This window comes from Eufriesea mexicana, unplaced genomic scaffold, assembly GCF_001483705.2.
Source record: "Eufriesea mexicana isolate 0111107269 unplaced genomic scaffold, ASM148370v2 scaffold2917, whole genome shotgun sequence".
NCBI classification, from domain to species: Eukaryota; Metazoa; Arthropoda; class Insecta; order Hymenoptera; family Apidae; genus Eufriesea; species Eufriesea mexicana.
Window position 1 is genome coordinate 411,590 of NW_016910954.1, and position 23,572 is coordinate 435,161.

Consider the following 23,572-nt stretch of genomic DNA (forward strand, 5'->3'; position numbering starts at 1 on the left):
CGTGTTTACATTTCCGCGACTGATTAACTCCTTTGATTGAAAACGGTAACCAATGATCCTCGTCGCCATCTTTGACCAATAGTAGTCACTGTCTGTGATGATGGAAGTGTCAGTGCAGTTAATCAGCTGTGTGTGCCTTCTTCTCTCGAACACACTATATACGCTATATAGTTATTAAGCAGGATATTATCGTTGTCTGTGTATTCAGGTGATACCTGATGACGATGATATTCCAAGACGTCGATACCGAGTTCAATGGTACCTGATCAGGCTAACTCGGACAATGTACATTCCGCGAACAATGTAACGCGTGTGTTACCATTGACGTAACCTGACGGAGTCCGAATTATTTTTGTCGAAATGAGAACACGGATATTATCGTTGTCTGTATATTCAGGTGATACCTGATGGTACTATTCCAAGACGGTGATACCGGGTTTAATGGTACCTCTAACTCGGACAGTGTGCATTCCGTGAACAATGTAACGCGTGTGTTACATTCACGTGACCCCCCGACCTCGCATTGGCATGCGAATTATTTTCGTTGAAATAGGAACAGGAATATTATCGTTGTTTGTATATTCAGGTGATACCTGATGGTACTATTCCAAGACGTCGATACCGAGTTTAACACCAGAACTACCGATCTTTAATGGGCACCTAACTATAACGTGCACGGATTATAGTAATTTCAGAGAATACGACGAATATGAGTGAATATATTGATTACAGCTCTTTCCTAATACGAGTTGATACCAATTTTATTCTTAAAGCAGGTGTATATATTTGGTGATTGCAAAATTCTGGGACCAGTCATTTTGACTGGGTTGCTAGTTCTAGTGTTAATGGTACCTGATCAGATTAACTCAGGCAATGTACATTCCGTGAACAATCTAACGCGTGTGTTACATTGGCGTGCGAATTATTTTCGTCGAAATGGAGAGTATAAAATATTTCGTTCCATCCCATTACGGTATTTGATTAAAGAAAACACCGTAACTCTGCCTGACGCGCACATAAATTATACGCAGTTCGGCGTGCCCGTATAAGTCACGAGCATTAAGAGGTTAATCCTGTATCAACAGCGTGCTTTTGCGAAAGATTTCGATAGGCAGCGATGGGACAACCCTTTAAGCGAAGACAGCTGGAGCGTTGTCGAGCGTGTCGGGACGTCTCTGGACTGCGAGAAAATACGCAACGATCCGTCATCCGCGCTGATACCCGCCAGTGAAGCGATACGAGCTCGTACGCACCTGCAGGAACTACGCTCAAGGATATCTACGTGTTCCAACTACGGGATGGACACTGGTCTACCGGCTAATTGCCTACAACGAATTATTCGCGACGCGACAAATTCGACGAGGATTAATTCCGCAGAGGACGCGAGGCGTTGGTCCGAGGCAGAGGCAAGAAGTAGGGCTACCGGATGAAAACAAGCTCGTATACAACTGGCCAGCCAATAGAACCAAGTGGGTATTTATCGTAAATCGTAGCGGGACTCGAGAGGATCACAGAAGCTCTCTATAAACGTTCACGGTGTGCACGAGGATCTCGTCGTCGATCTCCGTGAATGGCGCGCGATCCATGCAGGGTGAGGTCGCGTACGGTTATTGTGCGCGCGGAATGGATGCTTGCGCAATATCAGAAACGCCGACCGATGGCCACTCGATATCGGGGAAACTAGTCACGCGAGCTGTACACGCTACCGACATTCCTCGAAGAGATCGCCACGTCTCGCGGCCGGGTTTCACCCTCGACCGAGCCACCGGCTCTCTCTACGCCATTGTGTACGCCGTACATCGCGACATCGATAATTGGCCCCTAATGGCGGTGCTTCTTCCGAGATTCGAGACACGGTCGTTCCCCGAACATTCTTGCCCGCCAATGCATGCACGACCGCATGGATTATTGCGTTTCGTGCTGTTACACGCGTGCAAAGCTTATCGACTAAACTTCCCGGCACGTACAGAGGTATACACGGTGAAACGAGCTTTCGACCTGGCCGCGTGCTTTTTATCCGCCCAATGTATTTTTCCATGCCACTCGTGGAAACCAGTCCGTGGAGGATAAACCTGATCCGGGTTTCGAAATTTAGACCGGAACACGCTTCGTTTCGTCCCTTCAGGTACAAGGGGTTATCCTAAGTGGTTGACAGTTTAGAACGGTAATGGCGGATGCGTGACACGCGTTGCTTAGGCATGGTAATCGAACAGTTAACGTGCAATACGAATTTTGGCAGCAAATAGGTCTCTATTGCAAAGAACTATTTGTTTTTACTTAAATATGTGTGTTAAAAATATGTCTCTCTATTCTAATAGACCTAACAATAGCATGGAACTATGGATATTTGGAGGTATAATACTGCATCCAAGTTAGGTTACTTTTCATTGTAGTAAAAACTAAACAGTGAAGAAAACTCTACATCCCAGCGGTGAGGGCGCGACCCCTTCCTCTACGTTTTGTCTTTTGTCAACCTATGTGGCCCTAAACAGGCCAGTTCTAATGGTTCATCCGTTCAATAAAGATTTATACAGATTTTCTACCGTTTCCACTGACTATTCTTTTGCGTTATAACCCCATTAACAGTTTTTCTATGAATTTTGACACAGCGATGTCAAAAGGTTTGGCATTACTTAGGTTTGGGTACCTCTCACTATAGTATTCTTTTGTTTTAACTGATCTATATGAGCCGTTCACTGCACAAATCGATTAACTCCACTTTTTGACAAATCTTAAATTTAAGTGTCAAAGCACTTGGTATAGACTTGGTATAACTTTTTAAATTTAAGATTTTTCAAAACGTAGAGTTAATCGATTTGTGCAGTGAACAACTCATATATCCTGTCATAGAGTAAGTAATCGTGTCAGTAACCAGTAGTAATATCGCACCAATAAACATTTATTAGAAGATACTATATCTTTCGTTCAAGTCAAACATAGTATCTACTTGGAAGCTCCAGTCTATTTTCATATTTCGGATTAAAATACAATTAAAATTCAAGGGCTATGGTTTATGTAGAACGAGGAATGGAACGAATCGAAATGTCAGGTGGAGGATGGCAAAGGGTCAACGCTCGTGCCCGTGACACGCGGTCATTGATTTGTGCATGCCTGTAACTGTCATAGGCATACTCGATATGATTGTTCCGTTAAGTGAAACATAGGAAAAATGGAAAATCGTTATACGTAGTCCGATCAAAATAATACACGCGCCATCAAAAAGTGCGAGTAACGTGTCACGATATCTGCAAAACGCGAATTACTGCAAAAATTCCGTGCGTCGAGAGGGTACCACGTACGATGCCTGTATCACGTTTTAATTAAAATCTTTAATCGTTATCTATCAGGACATCTATCTTTAATATTGTTTAGCTCGAGGATGTTCATTTTATTCGAATTATTCCGAACAGTGACGTTCCGTTTACCTATGACCACCAATGACAGCGCCGTGAGAACAAGATCCAGTTAGGTCTGACCTGACAGTGATCGCGTTAAAGTTAACCCCTTGAGCGTTTATACGCCTATGTACGCGACACGAATGACTGTCAAATTTCTCGTTTATGCGAATGTTGTGTCATAAACGCTGACTGGTCAGTGAGAGGCTAGACGTATTAATCCGTCACGTCGATCAGCTGTCAATTTATATGCATATCTCGATACCCTAGTCCAGCGAATAGGTTTTAGTCTGCAACGTCTTAGAGAATCGGGGACACGATGGAACAGACTGTCAATAAATGTCAACCGTGAAGAGACGCGATAATTTCGTTTATTTACGTAGATTTTGCAGAGAAAGAGAGTCACTCACCATTTTCCTCGAGACCTCTCCTTGCCTCTTCGCCGACTCTGTCGCCTTGATTGTCGCCCGCGAGGTCGTCCTTCTCTTTGTTGTCCTCCGAGTCCGTGAGAACCGCGTCATCGTCGTCGTCGGTCTTGTTTTTCGGCTCCCAGGTCATCTTGTTCTCCTTTTTCAGGCGCCGCCGCGCGTTCGCGAACCAAGTGGACACTTGCGTCAGCGTCATCTTCGTGATGATCGCCAGCATGATCTTCTCGCCCTTGGTGGGGTAAGGGTTCTTCTTGTGCTCGTTCAGCCAGGCCTTCAGCGTTGCCGTCGACTCCCTCGTCGCGTTCTTCCGCCGCGCTGCGAGGTCGTATCCGGCGCCATATCTGCAACCATAAAGACATGTCCTGTAAATCATATGACGGTATTAACCCTTTGACTGCCACGCCGAAATCGCGTGTTTCGCTCAGGACGTCACGAAGGGAGTATTTTTATTATTCAAAGCACGTAATGGCAAAATAATAATAAATTGGGAATATGTGACAATATTCTTATCCAATGAAATGTTTATCTTATTGCAGTCACCGGATGACCACCATAGAGCCTTGGTAACGGTTGACAATCGACTAACTGTCAATTTTCATTCAATTTTTACAATTGTAAGTAGTTCAATCGCTCCGGTCACCAATGACCACTGTGGTGTCACAGGAAAAGCACTGGCCGGTCATATATGACCAACGTGGCTGTCAAAGTGTCAAATCTCTAAACTCCTTCTCGCGACTGATCTCCAAACTTTGGGTACCTTCACGCGTAAGAAGACCCATTTAGGTCTCTAGACCCATGATCAAGAGACTCTTTGTATTTATCGATACCCATCGCTAGTGATTAAAGCATCTATCGAGCAAAACGATGACGTAAAGGCAATTCTTTGGTAAATTCGGTATCAAAATGCACGCGAGTCTCTGCGATTCCGTTACCGGACCAAGAAGAAGCTCACTTCCGTGTGTTCGCACACGGAATAAATCAGACAGTAAATATCACTGACCTATCGCACGATGGATAGCAACACAGATGCAGGGATCGGTGTTACTCTCCTCCGGAAGCAACCGAAATCCGTTCCCTTACGATTCGACAACCCCCGCGAATCAATATCCGCTCTCGAAGCGAAGCACCGCCAAGGTCAATCATATCTCGATCAGAGACACAGCTCGATGTCCTGTCCCAAAACCAACAGCCTATCCACCACCTCCCCCGATAGTAAAAACGTAACCATTGTTCAACATTTGTCGACTGGAGCCACTCCGCTCGAAAAGTGGCATCCTGTGGAGGGTGCGAATTCCCCGTAGATTTTGGCAAGACCAAAGTGCTGGGCGCGCACTCGGCCTTCGAACGGACAGAGAGAGAGACTAAGAGAGAGAGAGAGGAAGAGAGAGAGGCCTTCCTAGATTCATTCCCCTGGCCGCGGGCTGCGCGCCGGAGCATCGAACCCTCCGGGATAGGGGGCGACATCCTACTGGGTCGAGGGTGATACTCCGGCAAATATATACGGAGAATAAACCCCCAGCGGCGGCGTGATTCCATCGAGCAACCCCGGCACTCACTCGCCGTAATGGCGATTCGATCGATCCCCTCTCCCTTCCTGGCCGCCCGTCTCGCTCTAGACCTCCTGTTCTTCGTCCTCCCTTTCGCTCGCCCCGTGTCCGCCCCACTGGGGAGCTCTACGCGAGCCTGTTATAGGTATGTACTATTATATACTGTAGCCTAAAATACCTATCGACGATCCATCGGTCGTGGAAGGGTGGCGCGGCGTGGCCGATGGCGGTGGTACCGCTGTTCCAGGCGGCGGTTACCAGCGACATTGTAGCCGAAGCGTGACGCAGCTTCACGGGGTACGAGAATCGGATTCGAGGACACGAGCGAATAGTCGCACGATTAATGGATACGCTTGCACGATCGCTGATAACGGGAGCTAGATCTCGTCGGGGAATCGGGGAATAGAGCGAACAGGTTCGATTATTTTAACCCTTTGCACTCAAGGAGAGACGATCTCCAGTCACGGTGTCATCAAATTTGGATGATAGATATTAATTGATATATCAAATTTAAGACAGTGTAACAGTGTCGAGGTAATTATTATATAATATGATTCTTTATTTACTGCACCGAAAAGTATCGTCAGTTTTATAGCAGAGAATCTTTGAATTTCTACTCTTCTTTGGATGAGAAATGTCGAGTGCAAAGGGTTAACCCTTCGCGGACTACCGCCGTATATATGCGTTCGATGGTAACTATCAATTTGACCGAGAAACTCGTATATGCGTTTGGCGAAAACAACTGATAGAACCGAAGTACTCATAAATGTTTTCCATGTAAACGCGTTGCTATGGCTGAGAAACATATGTGCGCGCGCTGTTGCGGCCCTAGGACCGTGCGTTCTAAGCTAAGTGGTAGACTTGAGATGTGTAGTCCTAGGACCGCGCGTTCTAAGTGGTGGACTTGGGACGTGCGGCCCTAGGACTGTGCGTTCTAAGTTAAGTGGTGGACTAGGGACATGCGGCCCTAAGACCACGCGTCCTAAGTTAAGTGGTGGACTTGGGACGTGCGATCCTAGGACCATGCGTCCTAAATTAAATGGTGGACTTGGGACGTATAGCCCTTGGATCGCGCGTTCTAAGTGGTAAGCTTGGGACGAGTGGCCTTAGAACTGCGCGTCCTATGTTAAATATGCGGACTACCGCCGTATATATGCGTTCGATGGTAACTATCAATTTGGCCGAGAAACTCGTATATGCGTTTGGCGAAAACAACTGATAGAACCGAAGTACTCATAAATGTTTTCCATGTAAACGCGTTGCTATGGCTGAGAAACATATGTGCGCGCGCTGTTGCGGCCCTAGGACCGTGCGTTCTAAGCTAAGTGGTAGACTTGAGATGTGTAGTCCTAGGACCGCGCGTTCTAAGTGGTGGACTTGGGACGTGCGGCCCTCGGACTGTGCGTTCTAAGTTAAGTGGTGGACTTGGGACATGCGATCCTAGGACCGTGCGTCCTAAATTAAATGGTGGACTTGGGACGTATAGCCCTAGGATCGCGCGTTCTAAGTGGTAAGCTTGGGACGAGTGGCCTTAGAACTGTGCGTCCTATGTTAAATGGCGGACTAGGGACGTGCGGCCTTAGGACCGCGCGTCCTAAGTTAAATAGTAGATTTGGGACGTGCGGCCCTACGACGGCGCGTTCTAAGTGGTAAGCTTGGGTCGTGCGGCCCTACGACGGCGCGTCCTAAGTTAAATAGCAGATTTGGGACGTGTGGCCCTAGGACCGCGTATCCTAAGTTAAGTAGTGGACTAGGGTCGTGTGGACCTAGGATTGCGTATTCTAAGTTAAATGGCGGACTTGGGACGTATAGCCATAGGATCGCGCGTTCTCAGTGGTAAACTTGGGACGTGCGGTCCTAGGACTGCGCGTCCTAAGTTAAATGGTGGACTAGGGACGTACGGCCTAAGTTAAGTGGTGGACTAGGGACGTGCGGCCCTACGTCTGTGCGTTCTAAGTTAAGTGATGAACGTGGGACGTTAAGTTTTATGTCCTTATTGCCAGCGCCGCTATGAACGAAAATCCCGTTTAAGTAGAAATGAGCGCTGACAATTTTAAATGACTATCTTGGCAGCAGCTGGGCCCCTCGGTACGGTTTACTCAAAGTAGCTCCGTCCGCAAAGGGTTAAACCTTGCTTTCTCTTCTTCCTCTAGTACTCTCGCCAATCTTTTCTATCGGCCAATATATTTTTTGCAAGATTGGCGTTCATTTTTCTCATTTTTGTAATAATCACGAGATAGACACTACGTATCCAGTATCGTAAACGTCGTATTCGTTGCGGTACCCGGTTAGTGCAAAATTTTAAAAAGAAATACAGGGAAACGAGTTACACGATTAAGGGGATACTTTAAATTCTCCTAATGGGCGACAATGGACAGTAAAAAGAAGAGCGAATGGTTGGCGAAAAATTCGACTGGAGGCCACGAAAATTCATCGCGGTCATTTTATCGCGAGTCGTAAATTGATAAAGCACGAATCGTAATTCGAGGGAAAATAAATAAGCAGAGGGTTGATGCCTGCCCGCGCGGTCGAAAATTTTACGGCCGGCTCCGTTTTTCGAAAGGGAATCTATCGCGTTTTACGTCCTCGCCGGACGAGATCATCAAAGATCCTTTTTACGCGAGCGCGAGTTTATTCAAATGGAGACGTTACCCGGGACTAAATCGCGTTTTACGATCGCGCGCCTATCCGACCGATTCTGTTCTGACGGAGCGCGACAAATGGCCCGATGAAATCTTCTGTCCAGGCTTACAAGTTTAGACGTGATCTAATCTCGGGTTTTCGCCGCCGGAACGACCGGCGAGTCACCTAAAATATCGGTCGCGTTCACCGAAATTCACCGAGACAGAAGAGACATTGTCGCAGGGCCAATGGCGCCTGTTCTTCCTCCGCTTTTCCCAAATAGACAACGGTAACTCGAGGACGCGAAGTATAATCGTTTATCTCGCGTATAAACTCCTGAGTTACGAAGATAGTAGTAAACTCCCGTCCCGAATTAATCTAACAAATTTTATTTTCGTTCGAATCTAATAAAAGCCTAATCAAAATATAACATCGCGCGTTATAATCTCACCCGAGGTGATAAAGACGAACACAGAACCTCAAAAGTTACTGAATATTGTAGGGTACCAAAAGAAATCGCGAATCGGTTATTGCCAACAAAAAGAAATTGTAAACCGATCGATATCCTCTAGAAGCAAATCGAAAAGTTATTCTATATAACAAAATTAAGTTGCGAGACTCCTCTACGGGGAGGTGAAGCGTAGGTTAAGGAAAGCATAAAAGCGTGATCCTTGACAACCAAAACAGAGTCCTTGGAAATCGGATGTGACCAGCACAAGCGTGAGTCGCTTGGTGTTGGAAAGAGAGTTTTAAAAGAGTGCGTCTTTGTGTGTTTTCGTTATCTCGGTGTTCTTTCCCCAAGTGTTATCGTGTTCTTGTTCTTTCGTGAATTTTCGGTGTCTCGAGACCAGTTTCGCCCTCCTACAATATTTCATTTTCGAAAATCCCGAGCGAAGGGGGAGCACGCCACGTGCACATACACGCGAAATACATAATCTGACAATATTTTCAACAGAGGACAAAATAATGCAGGGATTGCATCGAAAAAATTTTCTCTCTCATCCGAATAGATGGCAGGACAGGTCAGAACAGTTGGATTACGTTCACAAAGAATTTTCCAAGCTCCAACAGCTTCGAAATCCATGTACGTTGTGTCACGTTCATGGCGTGACGTCATACGACGTTCCTCAGCAGGAGCGAGAGGGTTAAAGAAGACTCGGCGAGCCACGGTGGAAAGTGGAAGGAAAAAAGGGAAAAAGATGGCGGATCGGGAGAGGAAGATCGCGTAATTGCGAGATTGGCGACGACCGCGCGTGGATGGGGAACGAAGGAGGCAGCGATCCGAAGGAAGCGGACTCGTGCAAGTTCGAGGACGTTTCACCCTCTATTAAACTCCCTCGGACAAGGGAAAGGCGGCCGCCGTGGCTCCACTAGCTCGTCTATAAAATCGGCCGCTTTTTTCTTCCTACCTTCCCTGCCACGTCCCCGCGACGTCCCGTTCGAAAACGTCCGATCGATCCGAGATTGCTCGAGATTACCCGAGTACGAGGACGAAAAGAAAATGGACCGGTCGGCCGCTTTCTGGGCACCTGCCAGCCCCGATACCGGAACAAGCCAGGGCAGTCAGGTACAAAGAACGAAGCAGCGAATATCGCGGCGAACTCTGGCCGGCCATTATTATCGGAGACCCCTGTCCACGTCCGGCGCATAGATCAACACACGCCGGAGTTGCGAAACGAAAAAAGTTACCAGCCAACTATCCCCATAGGCATCATCGATACGCCGTTCGAAATCGTTTGAAACGGCCTACGAAATGGCGCGAGGCGCTTCTTTGTCCGCGACGAAGAGCGACGCGCGCGTGCACGCGGACAGGCTCGGTGGTGACTGTCTCTGGACGGTTCATATAAAGTTGCGGGAGCACCGCTGGCAAACGTAACAACTCGTTCCGCGAATAGCCGGGGCGGGAAGTTAGAAATTGACAGCGGCCGCCGCCTCTAGATTTAATCGACGCCCGAGCCGCCCTCCGCCTCATTGATATGCGCAATTTCGACTGCCTCCCACACGCGCGCGAGGGCCAGGCCCCGCCACCATCGCCGCCGCGCAATTATCCACACGTACAGGCACGGGGTGGCCGTGTGTTGGACGCCGCGATTTACATACTAAGTGTGGCGTTGCGTGCCAGCGGAGAATCGCTCGGATGTATCGACGCGATCGTCCCGCGTCGGTGTACGATGCAATGCAGATGCGACAACGAGCGAAGCTCGCGTCTTGTACGAGGAAGGTTAGATCGAGCCACGGTCTTGCGCGTAAAAGTTTGCGACACGGGCTCCGCCAGGCTCACCGCTCTCTCTCATCCTCCCGAGCCCCCTGTGTGTCGCCGAGAGGTAAGGAGGATCCGGAGAATCGCGAGGAATCCGGACTGCGTGGGCTCTTCCTCGGCGATCGATCCTTGGAATCGGGTTCGCGATATAAAGACCCCAGGAATTCGGCGTTGGACGCGCCCCGGATAATCGAACAGAATCTCGCGAGTTTATCGCGCCGCGACGATTCGATACCCCCCAAAGATCGGTGGGAATTTAATCAAATTCTCCCCACACGCGCGCGTGGAACACGGATCGAGCGAACGTATCGCAATTTCGTATTTGAAACGCGATCGTCGCAATGGCGAACTCGCAACGCGTTCACGGAGAATCGGCCAACAAATATTCGTCGTCGGACGATCGCGGGGACGAAAACGTAGGGAAATTTCGAAAGGCGAAACACGGTGGAAGAGCATCGGAGGGGGTGGAGCGAGAGGGAGGAAAAACGAAGGAGGGTGCAGAGGGTGGCGGCGCGCATAACGCGGAGACGAGTGCGCGAGAGGGTGGGAAATAGTGGAAAAGAGAGGATACGGTGGAATAGCTCCGGGTAGGTAATAACGACGCGAAAGGGGGGCAGAGATGAGCGCGTAATACTAGACACCGGGGCCACTCGAGCGACTCATTAGGGGCTTTGCATATGGTGGCGTCAACCTCGAAAGGTTAACCAATATTGGCAGAACGCGCGTAATTACGTCCTCCGGCCTCGTATAGAGCCGTGTATATAGCCCCGATAGTTACGCCCGGTCCCGGATGTGCAAACGTTTCCTACCTACCTACCTACCAACCAACCTACCAACCAACCAACCAACCAGCCAGCCAACCAACCTACCTTGTGCTTGCACCACGCAACCTACCGCCGCGTCTGCTCCGCGCGCGCTGCATCCAACTGACCCGCCCCCTCTCTGCGTGTAACTGCCACTGCTGCACTCCGCGACGACAACTTCGCCACCTCTTATCTAATCCGAAGCGTCGCGTCGCCGCTGCTTCTTTCCGCGCCACGCGTGTCCTAAACGATTCCTCCTCTCGGGGGGCCCAACCCTCTCCGCTGGATACCCCGTCGCGCTCCGAACCCCAGTCTATCTCGCTACACCCACCGCTTATATGGACAATACCAGCGTCCAATTTTCCGGATTAATTCGAATGACCACAGAGCAATTTCCTGTCATAATCTAGTTAATCTAGACAACCATCTTGGGCGTCTAGACGAATGGGGGGAAAATTCGTACGCACCCGTTCCAGGTTACCGTGTACCCTCTTATCTACGTTTTCGCGGAAAGTATCGCGGACCTCGAACGATTAATCGGTCTACGCGAGTTTTCTCGAGGTAGATTATATCTCGAAAGCCGAGTTTATCGCAGCAAGGATCTCTGCCGTGGATTACGAGAAGAACCAGCGAACTTGCAGAGTTCTACGCGGAGAGCGATAACGGGGCCCCAGGAATTTTTCGCTCACCTTCGAGACGATACGTTATGCTTCCGAGCAAGAGTAATGGGAATATTTGTAACGACTATCGCGAAGCAAATATAGGCTATGAATAGGTTGATACCTAAGGAATAACGGCAAGAAGGAGCTTCGACCTTTTTCGAAGCCTCCTGCGGTATCCGCGCCGGCCGAGTACCCCCCTACTACACGAAATGGTCATCGATGGGTGAAAGTCTCGCGAGAATCGTTCACCTCGCGCTCGCCGTGGCCAAGAGGATTAAAACAAACATGCAAACCACCTGGATATCGAGATCGCTTGGTCCAGGTGGCGCGAAAAGCGGTCTCGCGACGATTCCTCGCCGAACGAAAGTTCTCCCCATACACGGCGAGGGAGAAACGTTTCAGGTCTCTCTCTCTCACGTTGCCGTGGAGAATTTTACCATCGCGATCGCGGTGATCGATTATAGAGTTGACAGACGCGCGAGAAATTTTTCTTGCAAAGTTAGATACCGATCGACCTACGCCGAGGAGGCGAGGAAAGAAAAATCGGCCGGGCAACCGGTCGCGGCTCCATCGCGGGAAAAAGCTCTCTCTCTACCTCTCGCCCAACGTTTCTCGTTCCCCGTAGCAGACGTCTGTATCTGACGGCCGAATAAAAAGCGGTATCTCCGCATCGGGCCAGAATTGAGTTAGCTCGAGCTAAGCGTTCGAAAGCGTCGCCGCGGTTTCATCGTTTAACGACCGCCGGCGGAGCCGTGGCAATACTCGATCGCCGATTTCCACCGGTTCCATACGAGCGGGAAAGCCGATTAACGGCGACTCGAGCGGCGAAAATTCCAAGGAAAAACCACATAGAAGCACCGACGACTCGGTATAATGGCTCTCGGCAGTTTCGTCGCAGTTCTCCGGGAGGATGGAGGCCGTTTCGCGGTGATTTTTTATTCAACAGCGGGAAATAGCAGGGTGTCCCGTAGTCGGAGGGAGTTAGGGAGCTAGGGTGTCGCTAGCTTCGCGCGTGAAAAATGGCGCTCGCGAATGGGGATGCCTCGGCGGAGATAGGCGTGCGGCTCGCATCTGCGGCGCTCTCGTTCCTGGTAAAAATTGCTGGGGGGATAGAGGGAGGAAGGGGGGGGGGGGGTGTCGAGATACAAGACGGGAGGAAAACATCGATCAACCGGTATCCATTAGCCGTATAAACCTGTATAAACTGTTCAGGAAATTAACGTACTCCGATCGAATTAAGGGAACGCTGGTGCTTAGGAAGTGTGAGAAACTCGGCGTGGAACGAGTCTTTCGACAAAGTAGATAAGCACCGATCGCATTGCTTTTCGCGTGCTCATTATAACGTTTAATAAATGGTTAACCGCTTTGTAATTTCCATATTATTCCCATTTAACGAGCATCTTTATACCTCGTTTGCCCTGCCTTTCGTTAGTCTCGTTTAATCGACCCGGGCGTTTAGACCATGATACGCAATATCGAATTAGAGAATCGACGGGGGGCTGCGATTGACGGGTTATTTACGAGGCGAGTGCGACCGTAATCGAATTTATGGGAATAATTGGAACCGTCGAAATTCGACGGGCCGGTGAGTATAGAGGTCGGAATCGATAACTCGGATTTGACCGTAGGAACGTGAAAGAAAATTCCGAAAGGGAGAAAGAGGGAGAAAAAGAGGATGAGCGAAAGAGAGAAAAGGGAAAATTGCCGACACTCGCGTCGAATGCAGCGTCACGGAAGAAAGGAGGCAAAGGAGAGGATCCCGGAAGGACCCTAACGACGTATTTCTCGTTTCCCGTAATCGTCCCCGGCCGACAGCTCTCTGCGATCCGGGGCGTTCGAAGCGTAGTCGAAGCGGAGTGCGCGCGGAGACAATAGCGGCCCGTCGTCGACGACGAAAGTGACGCTTTGGAGAGAGTACGAGAGAGAGAGAGAGTGAGAGAGAGTGGAGGAACGGGAAGCGACGAGGATGAGGCACGGAGCGGAGGAGACAAATAGAGCGGACGAGGGAGGACGCCGAGCGAAGAGGGCGAGAGAGGGCCGTCGTATTATTAAGCAAGTAAATTAATAGAGGCTCCGCGCGGAATGGAGAGCGCCGGCCGAGCGAAGAGGGTGGATATTCCACGATAAACAATGCCTACAGTTGGGAGTTTTGCACGGGGCCGCACACACGCTCCGCGGCGACGTGTACGCGCTCGTTCGGAACCGGGGATCCTCCAGGAGGTGAAAGAGGTGGAGCAGAAGGAGGAAGAGGCGGCGAGGGACAGAGAGTGCCTGTGCTGGATGTGGGAGAGAGAATCAAAACTCCGACGTGGTGCGTGAACGAACGAGCGAGCGCATCGGGGAGAACGTGGAACGCGCGCGTGAAGAGAGAGAGAGAAGAAGGAACGTAACAGAGAAGGAGAAAAAGAGAGAAAGAGAGAGAGAGAGAGAGAGAGAAAAGCAAGCGTGTTTGCGTGTGGACACGAGGGTTGCTAAGCAAAGTAAGTAAAGCACCTGTGGGAGCTGGCTCGCTTTCGAGGGTGGAAGGAGGTCGCCACGTTAGAGGTGGAAGAAGATGGGTGGGAGAGGAGAAGCGGAGCAGAGGCCGAGGAACGAGGCTGATAGCGCGAGAGAAACCGAAGGAGAGAAAGGGAGAGAAGGAGAGAGAGAGAGAGAGAGAGGGCGCTAGCGTGGGGAGGGAGAGGGAGCTCGAGCGAAAGAGAGAACAGAGAGTAGAGAGAGGCCTGGCGAACAGGCGAGCCAACCCCGGGAGGAAGCCAATCAATAAACTCACTCACTCGCTCTCCTACGGAGAGAGACCTACTGCTCTCCCTACGCTCGCAATGCGACTATATATACAGGCAACCTGGAAGCCTCCATTACGTACGCCCACTCGGCTGCCTACAGCCATTTTGTAACCGTTCGCCGTGCACGGTTTCTCTCGAATCTCGGTGTCTTCTCATCCCCCTGCGCCCAGCAAAGAGAGACAGAGAGACAGAGAGAATCGGGGACCGAAGGAATCGAGGGACGACCCGACCGCCTCGCGCGTTCCACGATGACGAGAGAGCGCCGCTCACGGCGAGATCAAAGGAATCGGCGAGATCACGACTCTCTCTCTCTCTCTCTCCACGGAGATCTATCTCGATATCGAATTCTTCCTCGCGATTCTTATCTCGTCCCAGGGCACACGGTACCTCGATACTTTCCTCCTAATTATCCACCGAAATTCTACCGCATGCACGGTGAAACCCGCGCGCGCGCAGAAGAGACGAGGTCCCCCTATAACGAGGGACGCGTTTCGAAATAAGGGAAACGAAAAAGGCGGAAAAGAACGGAGGATCTAGATTTACGAGCGGGAAGGAAGAATCGGGAGCAGACCCCAAGTGTTTCCAATTACGACTAGCGTCGAAATCTATGTCAATGTCTCATTTTGTCAACGGCACGCGACACATGGTTTTCGAAAATAACCCTCGGCGTTCCCACGCGAAGCTGGCTGCCGCGAGGAGCCTACCGTCGCGCCACCTTCGTCGCTACATGCAGGTTACCAGGACGGAGCTTCCGTCCCGCCTGCCTTTTTTCCACCGGCAAAACGCTCTCGCGAAGAAAGTAACGCGACCTGGTTTATTTTCCCGCTGCGTTCCTCGCCGCGCGTAAACAACGAAATTGCGAGTCGTAAACGGCGGCCCCGCGTGTCCCTTTCCGCTTTTATTTCTCGCCGCGCGCCTTTCGAATACGCCGCGCGTCGGGGTTACAATTACGCGTCGCGACGCGCGCGTGTCTTTTCCTCCGCCCCCCACTCTCGCCATTTTAATTCCGCCTCGATAAATAATCGTTCCACCGTTCTGACAGATTTTGATATATCGTCGATGTATCGCGATACAGGGACGCGAGAGAGAAAGAGAGCGAGAGAGAGGGAAATAAATTTCCGCCCGTAAATTTGCCCGTCACTTTTTCGTCCGCGCTGCCATTATTAATCAAAACACGAATCCGTAACGAAAATACGGAGCCCGTGGGCCGGCCCCTCTTGTCCGTTGAAAATACACTCGCCCACGACGAAATCACTTACTACGATACAATGTTTGCGGGCCACGGGATCGACCGTGTCGTCCCTGGAACGGTCGCCGCGACCTCTATTTCCTCGCCATCGATATTCCGCAGCCTCCCCCTACGAGACGAAGTACAAGGGCCCTCGTGTCGACAGCACCCTCGTAACTCTTATCCACGAGTGGCAAGAACGAGCATCCGGCTCGCTCGTCACCCTTCTTATGGATTAATTGTCGCCTACCTCCGCGTCCTCCGGGTCTCTCGCTTCGTAAATACCACACGGAGGACACGCTGGCAAACGAGACGATGTCGGCAAGGGATGATCCGAGATTCGCATCTCGAGTAACCGTAACGGGAGACTCGGATAGGAAGAGGGAAAAACGAAATCTCCACGACAGAGGAATCCACCCCTAGTAGCCTTCAACGCGGAACCGGATATGGCAGTGTAGCGATCATCGTTCTAGCCCTCGCCACAAGATGCATACTTTCCCGCAAGTCCTCGAGAAACCCCCAATTCCTGTATATATATATTACTTCAGTAGTATCCCAGTGTCTAAGGCAGGGCCTGCTAGGGAAAACAGCGAAAATGTACCTTTGATCTATCATGTGACTAGGGGAAAGCAGGCAATACGGCAATTTTGTATAACACAGACGATATTCGCGACAACGCCAGTAAAATCAACGTGAAATTACGAAAAATAGATCGGAACGATTCATACCGTAAAAACATAAAAAAATATTGGTGGCTCGATACACGTTAAAAACAACATGTATGTAATTGTTAAGAAACACTGTAAACAATCATGTACCAATAAAAAGAAAATCCACACGAAATCTTCCTTAGTACGGCGGCTAGTATCCCCGATATTAAGAGAAATTTTTCGTTTTATTTATCCTTTTATCTCTCCCATTTAATCATTTTGCTGTGTTTTTCGTAATTTTTCAGATTGCTCATAATTACTAGTAATGTATAATATAATTTGGAAATAAATAAAAAATATATATACCCCATCTACCTCCTCTTTCCTCATCCCCCTTTCCACCTATTTAATTATTTATTTTATTTATCAATATTTATTTATCTATCTCCTTACCCACTTAAAACCAAAAGCTGTATAGTTTTCGTGCCTTTTCCACACACAGGCAAACCCGCATATTAATATAAGATAGTTCTTAACCCTTTGAACTCGAGGATTTTTTAGCAGAAGAGTAGGGGTTCAACAATTTTCTGCCATAAAGCTGACGATATTTTGTTCAGCAGTAAATAAGAAATCGAGTAATAACTAACTAATATAAGATAGTTCTTAACCCTTTGAACTCGAGGATTTTTTGGCTACAGAAGAGTAGGGGTTCAACAATTTTCTGCTATAAAGCTGACGATATTTTGTTCAGCAGTAAATAAGAAATCGAGTAATAACTAAAACGTAGAATTATTTGCATACCGTTACACTGTCTTAAATTTGGTATATTAATTAATATCGATCTTCGAAATTTTAACTAATGGCGACTGAAGCTCACCTCTCGAGTGCAAAGGGTTAAGTTTATATTACCCTATAACGATAAGCGCGGTAGATTAAATTCGATTCTAGATCGCGAGTGCTTCACGCTGGAGCCAACGATCTCATAGTCTAAGTATTCATTTGTAACTCTTTTGTACGTCTTGGTTCTTTTATATTATTGTATCTAGTTTTTGGCGCATTGAACGTATGTTAAATTGGAAAAATTTGGATTGGCCTGCTAGGGTAGCCTTACCGATGAGTCCGTTAGCAGGCCCGGGACGAAACGCAGCATCCCTTCTAGCTACTCCACCAACGGAGGATACCTGAGACCTGCTGATCCTCAAATAATGGTGGGGGTGGACCCCCAACAGCAGAATCGTCCGTTTGGTGGGAACATGAACGGGTCGCTGAAAATTGTGCTCCTCTTGGCAAGATATTACGAATTCGCGATAACGATAACCATTGCTGGCCGGGTATGTGTAACGAGTACGAGAGGATCGTGACTCTCGTTTTAATGGCGGCACCGAGCGCGGCTGGAGGGCGACGCGGAGAAAGAGAGAGGAACGCGGCTGCTGGTGGTTTAATCTAATGGAGCCGAGAGACCATGAAACTTGGTGATAAACTTACCCGTAGGCGGCCAGGGTTGGATCGTAGGGGTAGTAACCCGTGGCGGTAGGCTGAAGGGCGGCCGTGCCCCATGCGGCACCCATATCCGCCGTCATCCCCATTCCCGTCGTGTCCTTCAATCCGTACGGATTTCCCTGCAATCGAATCGCATAATTAATTACCACTGTTAGGGTTGCGAGCGGAACGCGGTTTCAAACAACCTTCCAGGTTACGCGAATAGCGCGTGGAAGGTGAAACCGACGGTGGCGCCACGAGGAATTCGCGACGCGGTGAAATCCAGGGACGACGAGTCAGTGGTCGTCGAATGGCGACTATTCGCAACGCACAGGTGAGATACGAAGAAGCGAGAGGCAGCGTGCTCGATTCATCTTCCGACCTCTTATCTGCTCGCAAATTAGGGTCAACTGCGCGTACGCTTAAGACCGCGATGTCACACGGCCTGCTTGGCTGTAAACGTTGCATACCATATGACAGCGGCGACTTTTAAAACCATGATCGATCATGTACAAGCGACCATGCTTGCCCGGGATGACGACATTGTCTCTCGGTAACCTGCATCTTCCGGAGAGCCGGGGTAAATAACGCGACGCAGATCTATGTTAGAGGTATCGCGAGTTAACGAGATAGGGCACAAGGCTCGAGGTATCGCAACCACGAGGAATGATACGCGAAGCGTTGGTTATTTTTACCGAAGCCTCGCGCGACTAATTCGGTCCACAGAGCCGAATGTCACCCGTCGCGAAACGGGGCGGCCCACACTCGCGCGAGCGATTTATGCGCGCGGGCCATCCCGAATTAAAATCGATCGATCCATCATCTTAAGCGGCGATCTCGTCGCGACGGGGTCACGCGGATCGGTCAATCCATCGACGAGTGACTGACGATCCGTTAATCGAGCTACACCCACGAGCAGGGGCCCGTAACATCGCGATGCTCGCTCGCGGAGCGGATTCGTTCGGGCGTAACGAGGGCTCATCGCCTTTCTCCTTCGACACGCGCGCTTCCTCGAAGCCAGAGGGAGCTGCCAGCAAGCGCGCGTACGAAAGAGAACGGGAGAGGGGGAGAGAGAGAGGTGGAGAAAAGGCGGGCGAGGCAAAAAGGGTAAAAATTTCGAGTTTAACGAGGCAACGCAGACGTTGCTGCAACTCTGTCTCGGCCGGATATGCTCGCACACGGACTCACAGGGTCTGGATGTTCCGAGGTGTCGCTACAAAGCGCGTCATAAAGACGCTGCTCGGCGCTGGAGGCGGTGGCAGAGTCGGCGTACGGAGTTGGAGAGAAAAAAGGGAGAGACGGAAAGAATGGAGCGCGACGATCGGGGGCGGAGAGGCGCGAGAAGCGGCGTGTTCGGTGGCTAATGGTAGCACAATGGGATATTATTAGAGCGAAGGCTTAAAGGCGTTTGGCGCCAGGAAGTTTCGCGTTACACGGATCGGCGTCCACTCGTTCGCTCTTGCTTCCCGGAGTCTTAATTCCCGCCGGGCCCATCCCTCGTTTCGATTTCCGAATCCGCTTCGCCGTGGTCTACCTTCGTAGTCAAGGAGACTTTCCCTCTGCTCCATCGTTCCCTCTTCTTCCTTTGACTCTCCTGCCGTGGAACGGAGAGACACAGAGGAGGAAAGAAAGGGCACGCATATTTGTCCCCTGGTTGCCGGCTGCCGGTGCCCGACCGTCTACCCCTTCCACGGTCGCGACTTTAATGGCGAACCGCGGGTGGTCCAGCGTCGACGCCTCGAACTATTGTTACGAGCGCGGAACGCAGCTCGACCAGCAGTCGATTGTACCAGCGACCGCGCAAGCATTAAGGTAGCAATAAGGCCCCAATCGAATTTCCTCCACGCGTCGGGGACCGCGTAGACTGCAGCGCCAACCTAACCTCGTTTCGCGACCGTCCACGCATTGAATTAGCAATAATACCCCAGCCGAATTCCCTCCGCGCGTCGGGGCCCGCGTGGACTGCAGCGCCAACATAACCTCGTTCAGCGGCCGTTTACGTATTAAAGTAACAATAATGCCGCAATTGAATTTCCTCGATGCGTCGGGGTCCCCGTAAATTACAGCGTTAACCTAACCACGTGTTCCGCGGCCGTCCGTGTATCAAAGTAGCAATAATGTCCTAGTCGAATTTCTTCTACGCGTTGGGGCCCGCCTAGATTGCAGCGCCAACATAACCTCGTTCCGCGACCGTCCGCGTAAATTACAGCGTCAAGTTAACCACGTTCCGCGGCTATCCGTGTATCAATGCCCAAAGTCGAACTTCTTCCACGCGTTGGGCCCCGCGTAGACTGCAGCGCCAACCTATCCTCGTTTCATAGCCGTCGACGTATTAAAGTAGCAACGATGCCGCAATCGAATTTCCTTCACGCGTCGAGGACTGCGTGGACGGCAGCGCCAAGTTAGCTTCGCTCCTCCGCCACCAGAGGGCTACGCGACGCTCGGTTCGCCAGAGGGCGCGCCGCGAAAGGACCGATCTCGCGCGGAACTCGGTTTCCCGAATATAGACGAGCGCGTGGGGCATTGTTCGCGGTCGAACAATGAAAATTGCAACTGGTGAAAATTGCGCAGACGTTATCTTCGCGCGTTCGCTCGGCGTGCGTCACGACAGCCGCGTCTCTCCAGTGCAGGAAAGCCGATGTCGCGGCTGATTATCGGAGAGCACGTGCACGAACGAGCATCGACGGATCGGGAAACGACTCGCGACGACTGGCGTGCACGAATCCTAACGTACGTGACGAGCCAAGAAATTATTAAACAGCCGGTGGACGCGTATCAATTCGGTTAACTTTAGATTCCAGGCAGAACGTTCGTTTGCTCTTTTTACCGTTCCTGGTTTCGATGTTTGCCATTGCGAGCGAGCGAACGGACGGAGAAAAGCCAGGGAAATTATCGTGGCAAGGGACGATTGCGGGCTTCACGTGCATGCTCGTGCGCCGTAGGTTTCAAAAATTTAAGGGAACGTACTCGATGTCATGCGACGGATTATCGGTATGCCCTTGGTCACGTAGGTACGGGAAAAAAGGCAAACGAGAGAACGGTACTTTATTTGCCGAACGTTCTCTTTATGGCAATAAAGCATGATAGGCTTGCTTAGCTTCTCGGAACCCTAACCCTCTGCACCCCGTGAAATAATTCTACGCTTCGAATCTACTGTTAATTCGACCCTTTAATCACTGCGGGAGAACAAAAGCACGTTGATCATTCTGCTTCCACTCGATACGAGATTACACGCGTCTAAAACGAAAGGGGAAGAGAAAGAAATACAGAAAGAAACCTTTAAAACCCTCAAACCTCAGCGGCGATACGTTACCGTTGTACAATATATACATGAGAACGAAGCTGGAGGATTAAAACTCGAAAACTTGAGCCAAAACGCTTCTTCCCCACTCTCTCCCTCTATGAAGCGAACGAGCACAATGGGCAAGTCGTGCCGGCGCCGTTTCGCGGAGAGAGTTTGGGCCGGGGTGAGCGACAAAAGACAACCGGCGGAAAAGTTGGCGGAATATAAAGAGGGGACGGCATGACACGAGGCCCTGGAAGTTAAAGTTCCAGGCTCGGTCAGCAGTTGCTCCAACGATAATTTAATTAACGGCCGCGGTGGGGTGGGTGGAGGAGACGAAGGGGAGAAGAAGTTTAGTATCGACGCGCAACGATGACGAAGCCGTAGAGAGCTTCCGCGTGGGACGCCCGCTTTCGCGAGCTTCTGTGTCGCGATCCGTGCGCCAAACTCGCCCGTTTCGTCCGCGAGATGAGAGAAGCTGCTGCTGCTGCCCCCTATCCGGGCACACGATGGCCAACGCGCGCTTCTTATTTATTCGCCGGCGGAGCTTTCGTTGAACAAGGACCACCGTGGTCGTCGTAAAGAGGCCGCTTTTTATTAGTTCCTTTATCGCTCTCCGCTCTCGCGCCACCCACTTCATTCAATGCTAATCTCGTTCTTATTATATTATAATGCTCGTCGAAACGACGGTAAGCCAGTCGAATCGTCGGAAGCACGTGCTTCCTGTTCCACCCTCTTCCTCCTCCTTCTCTCTTCACCTCTTTCCACCCGTTTTCTCCACGCAGCAGACAAAAGGGTCACGGGTGAAACGAGGAAGAAACGATCGAAGGAGAAGCACAAGGCTCTGTGGTAGGGGAACAGGTTGAAACGAGGAAATTCGCGCCGCCAATGGTTGCGCGACGACAACGTCGACGTTGCAGCCTATGCCGCCTGTCGGTGACCTTATTTGAGTCACCTCATTATGTAAGAATTTTGTTGCACGCGTTCGAGCTCTCTCTCTCGCGCGCATGCGCGCCGCTTAGGTAACCAACGAGCCGCGCGGCGCTCGTGTCGCGAGCCCACAGCTGAGAGGAGACCGAACCGACGCTTTTATTCCGCTTCCTTCTTCGCTGATCTTACGGGCTTCTTCTTTCCTTCTACGCGCACACGGTCCCCGATAGTCGGCAATGGTCCCTGGTGCAAGAAAGGCATCAGCGGATAATAAAGGCTTTCGTAGAACGATGCTTAAGGATGAATACTCGGCGTAAGCTGATCGCGGGCTAACCGACGGGAAAGGGGAAAAGCGCGCCGGTGGGTAAGGTTAGGATACATCGCGGATAGAAATGGCGAAACACCTGCGAGGTAAAAGTTGCCCGAGACAAAGCCGTTCTTTATCGAACGCGGCAGCATTTTATTTCGCTTTCTCGCCAATATATATCTGAACCGTCGATAAGATTACATTATATTCGATAGACGTTACTAATAACTTCACCCTCTCAGATAAGATTAGTTTGCGCGGCGAGCAACAACTATTTTCACACGATAACGCAACTTTATTACCGATTCCGGTATTGACGGGCCGTATTTTCACGCGTGCGCCAGCCATCGCCACTTTATCGCTCATTAGAGGCGCGAAGAAAAATGTTTCCACGTTTCATGCACGCCCCCTTAATATGGACTTGCAAATCGATTTCAACCAACTTCGCCGAGACACGCGCGAGTGCGGACACTGCCGAAAGCTCGCGCCGGTGGCGCCGTCGAGTAGGGAAAAGTGGCAAACGCGGTGAAAATTCCCTAGATGCGAGCCTACTCAGCGTTGCACTTTTTAACGACCCCTTAGCGTTGCCCTTAACGAGATTAGGCGACATTGCACGAGAGGCCGGAGGGCATCGATATCGCGATGCGGAGGGTGATGGCCGGGATCTCGTGAAAATTCTCAAAATTCCCGGTGGCAGTCCCCGCTTATGACATTCCAGGCCGGGTTGTCGCACGACCGCGGGAGGCTGGACGATCTCGTCGCGTGCACGAAATTGCACGACGCCGCTGAAATTCCACGAAGGGCTGACCAAGTCGGCCGGGCCGCGGGCCAGCTGCAATTTATCGCGATAAAGGTGCAAAGCTATGACGTTCGACGCATCGTCTCACGACAAATGGCATTCCTCGAGCGTCGATCGGTCAAGCCCGACTAATAACGCCAACTACCGTCCGGATAAGGGGAGCAGCGTGGAAATTTTTCGCGTGACGTCCGACACGAGGGATAACCGCACCGGGTTCCACTTCTCCGGGCATCGGGCAAAGAGCCTACGGCCTGGATAAAATCGGTACATCGCGCGAGGTCATGTACGGGCAATTTCGCTATTATGCAATTTAGTTGCCACTCCGAGGCGGACTACGTAAATTTCCACGTCGATACATTATGTATGTTTGAAAGGCTATAATCGTCGAATTGG

General features: G+C 50.5%; 1 protein-coding gene across 2 annotated transcripts in view; it reads right to left on the reverse strand.

The window, feature by feature from the left end:
* LOC108550592 (homeobox protein caupolican) overlaps positions 1–23,572 on the reverse strand; it is a 67,810-nt gene that overhangs the window by 19,017 nt on the left and 25,221 nt on the right. For both annotated transcript variants that reach the window (XM_017904355.1, XM_017904356.1), the window contains exons 3-4: positions 17,867–18,000; positions 3,806–4,164 (exon numbers count right to left, since the gene is read on the reverse strand). In XM_017904355.1, the coding sequence (XP_017759844.1) occupies positions 3,806–4,164; positions 17,867–18,000 (493 nt within the window). The remainder of the gene's footprint in view (positions 1–3,805; positions 4,165–17,866; positions 18,001–23,572) is intronic.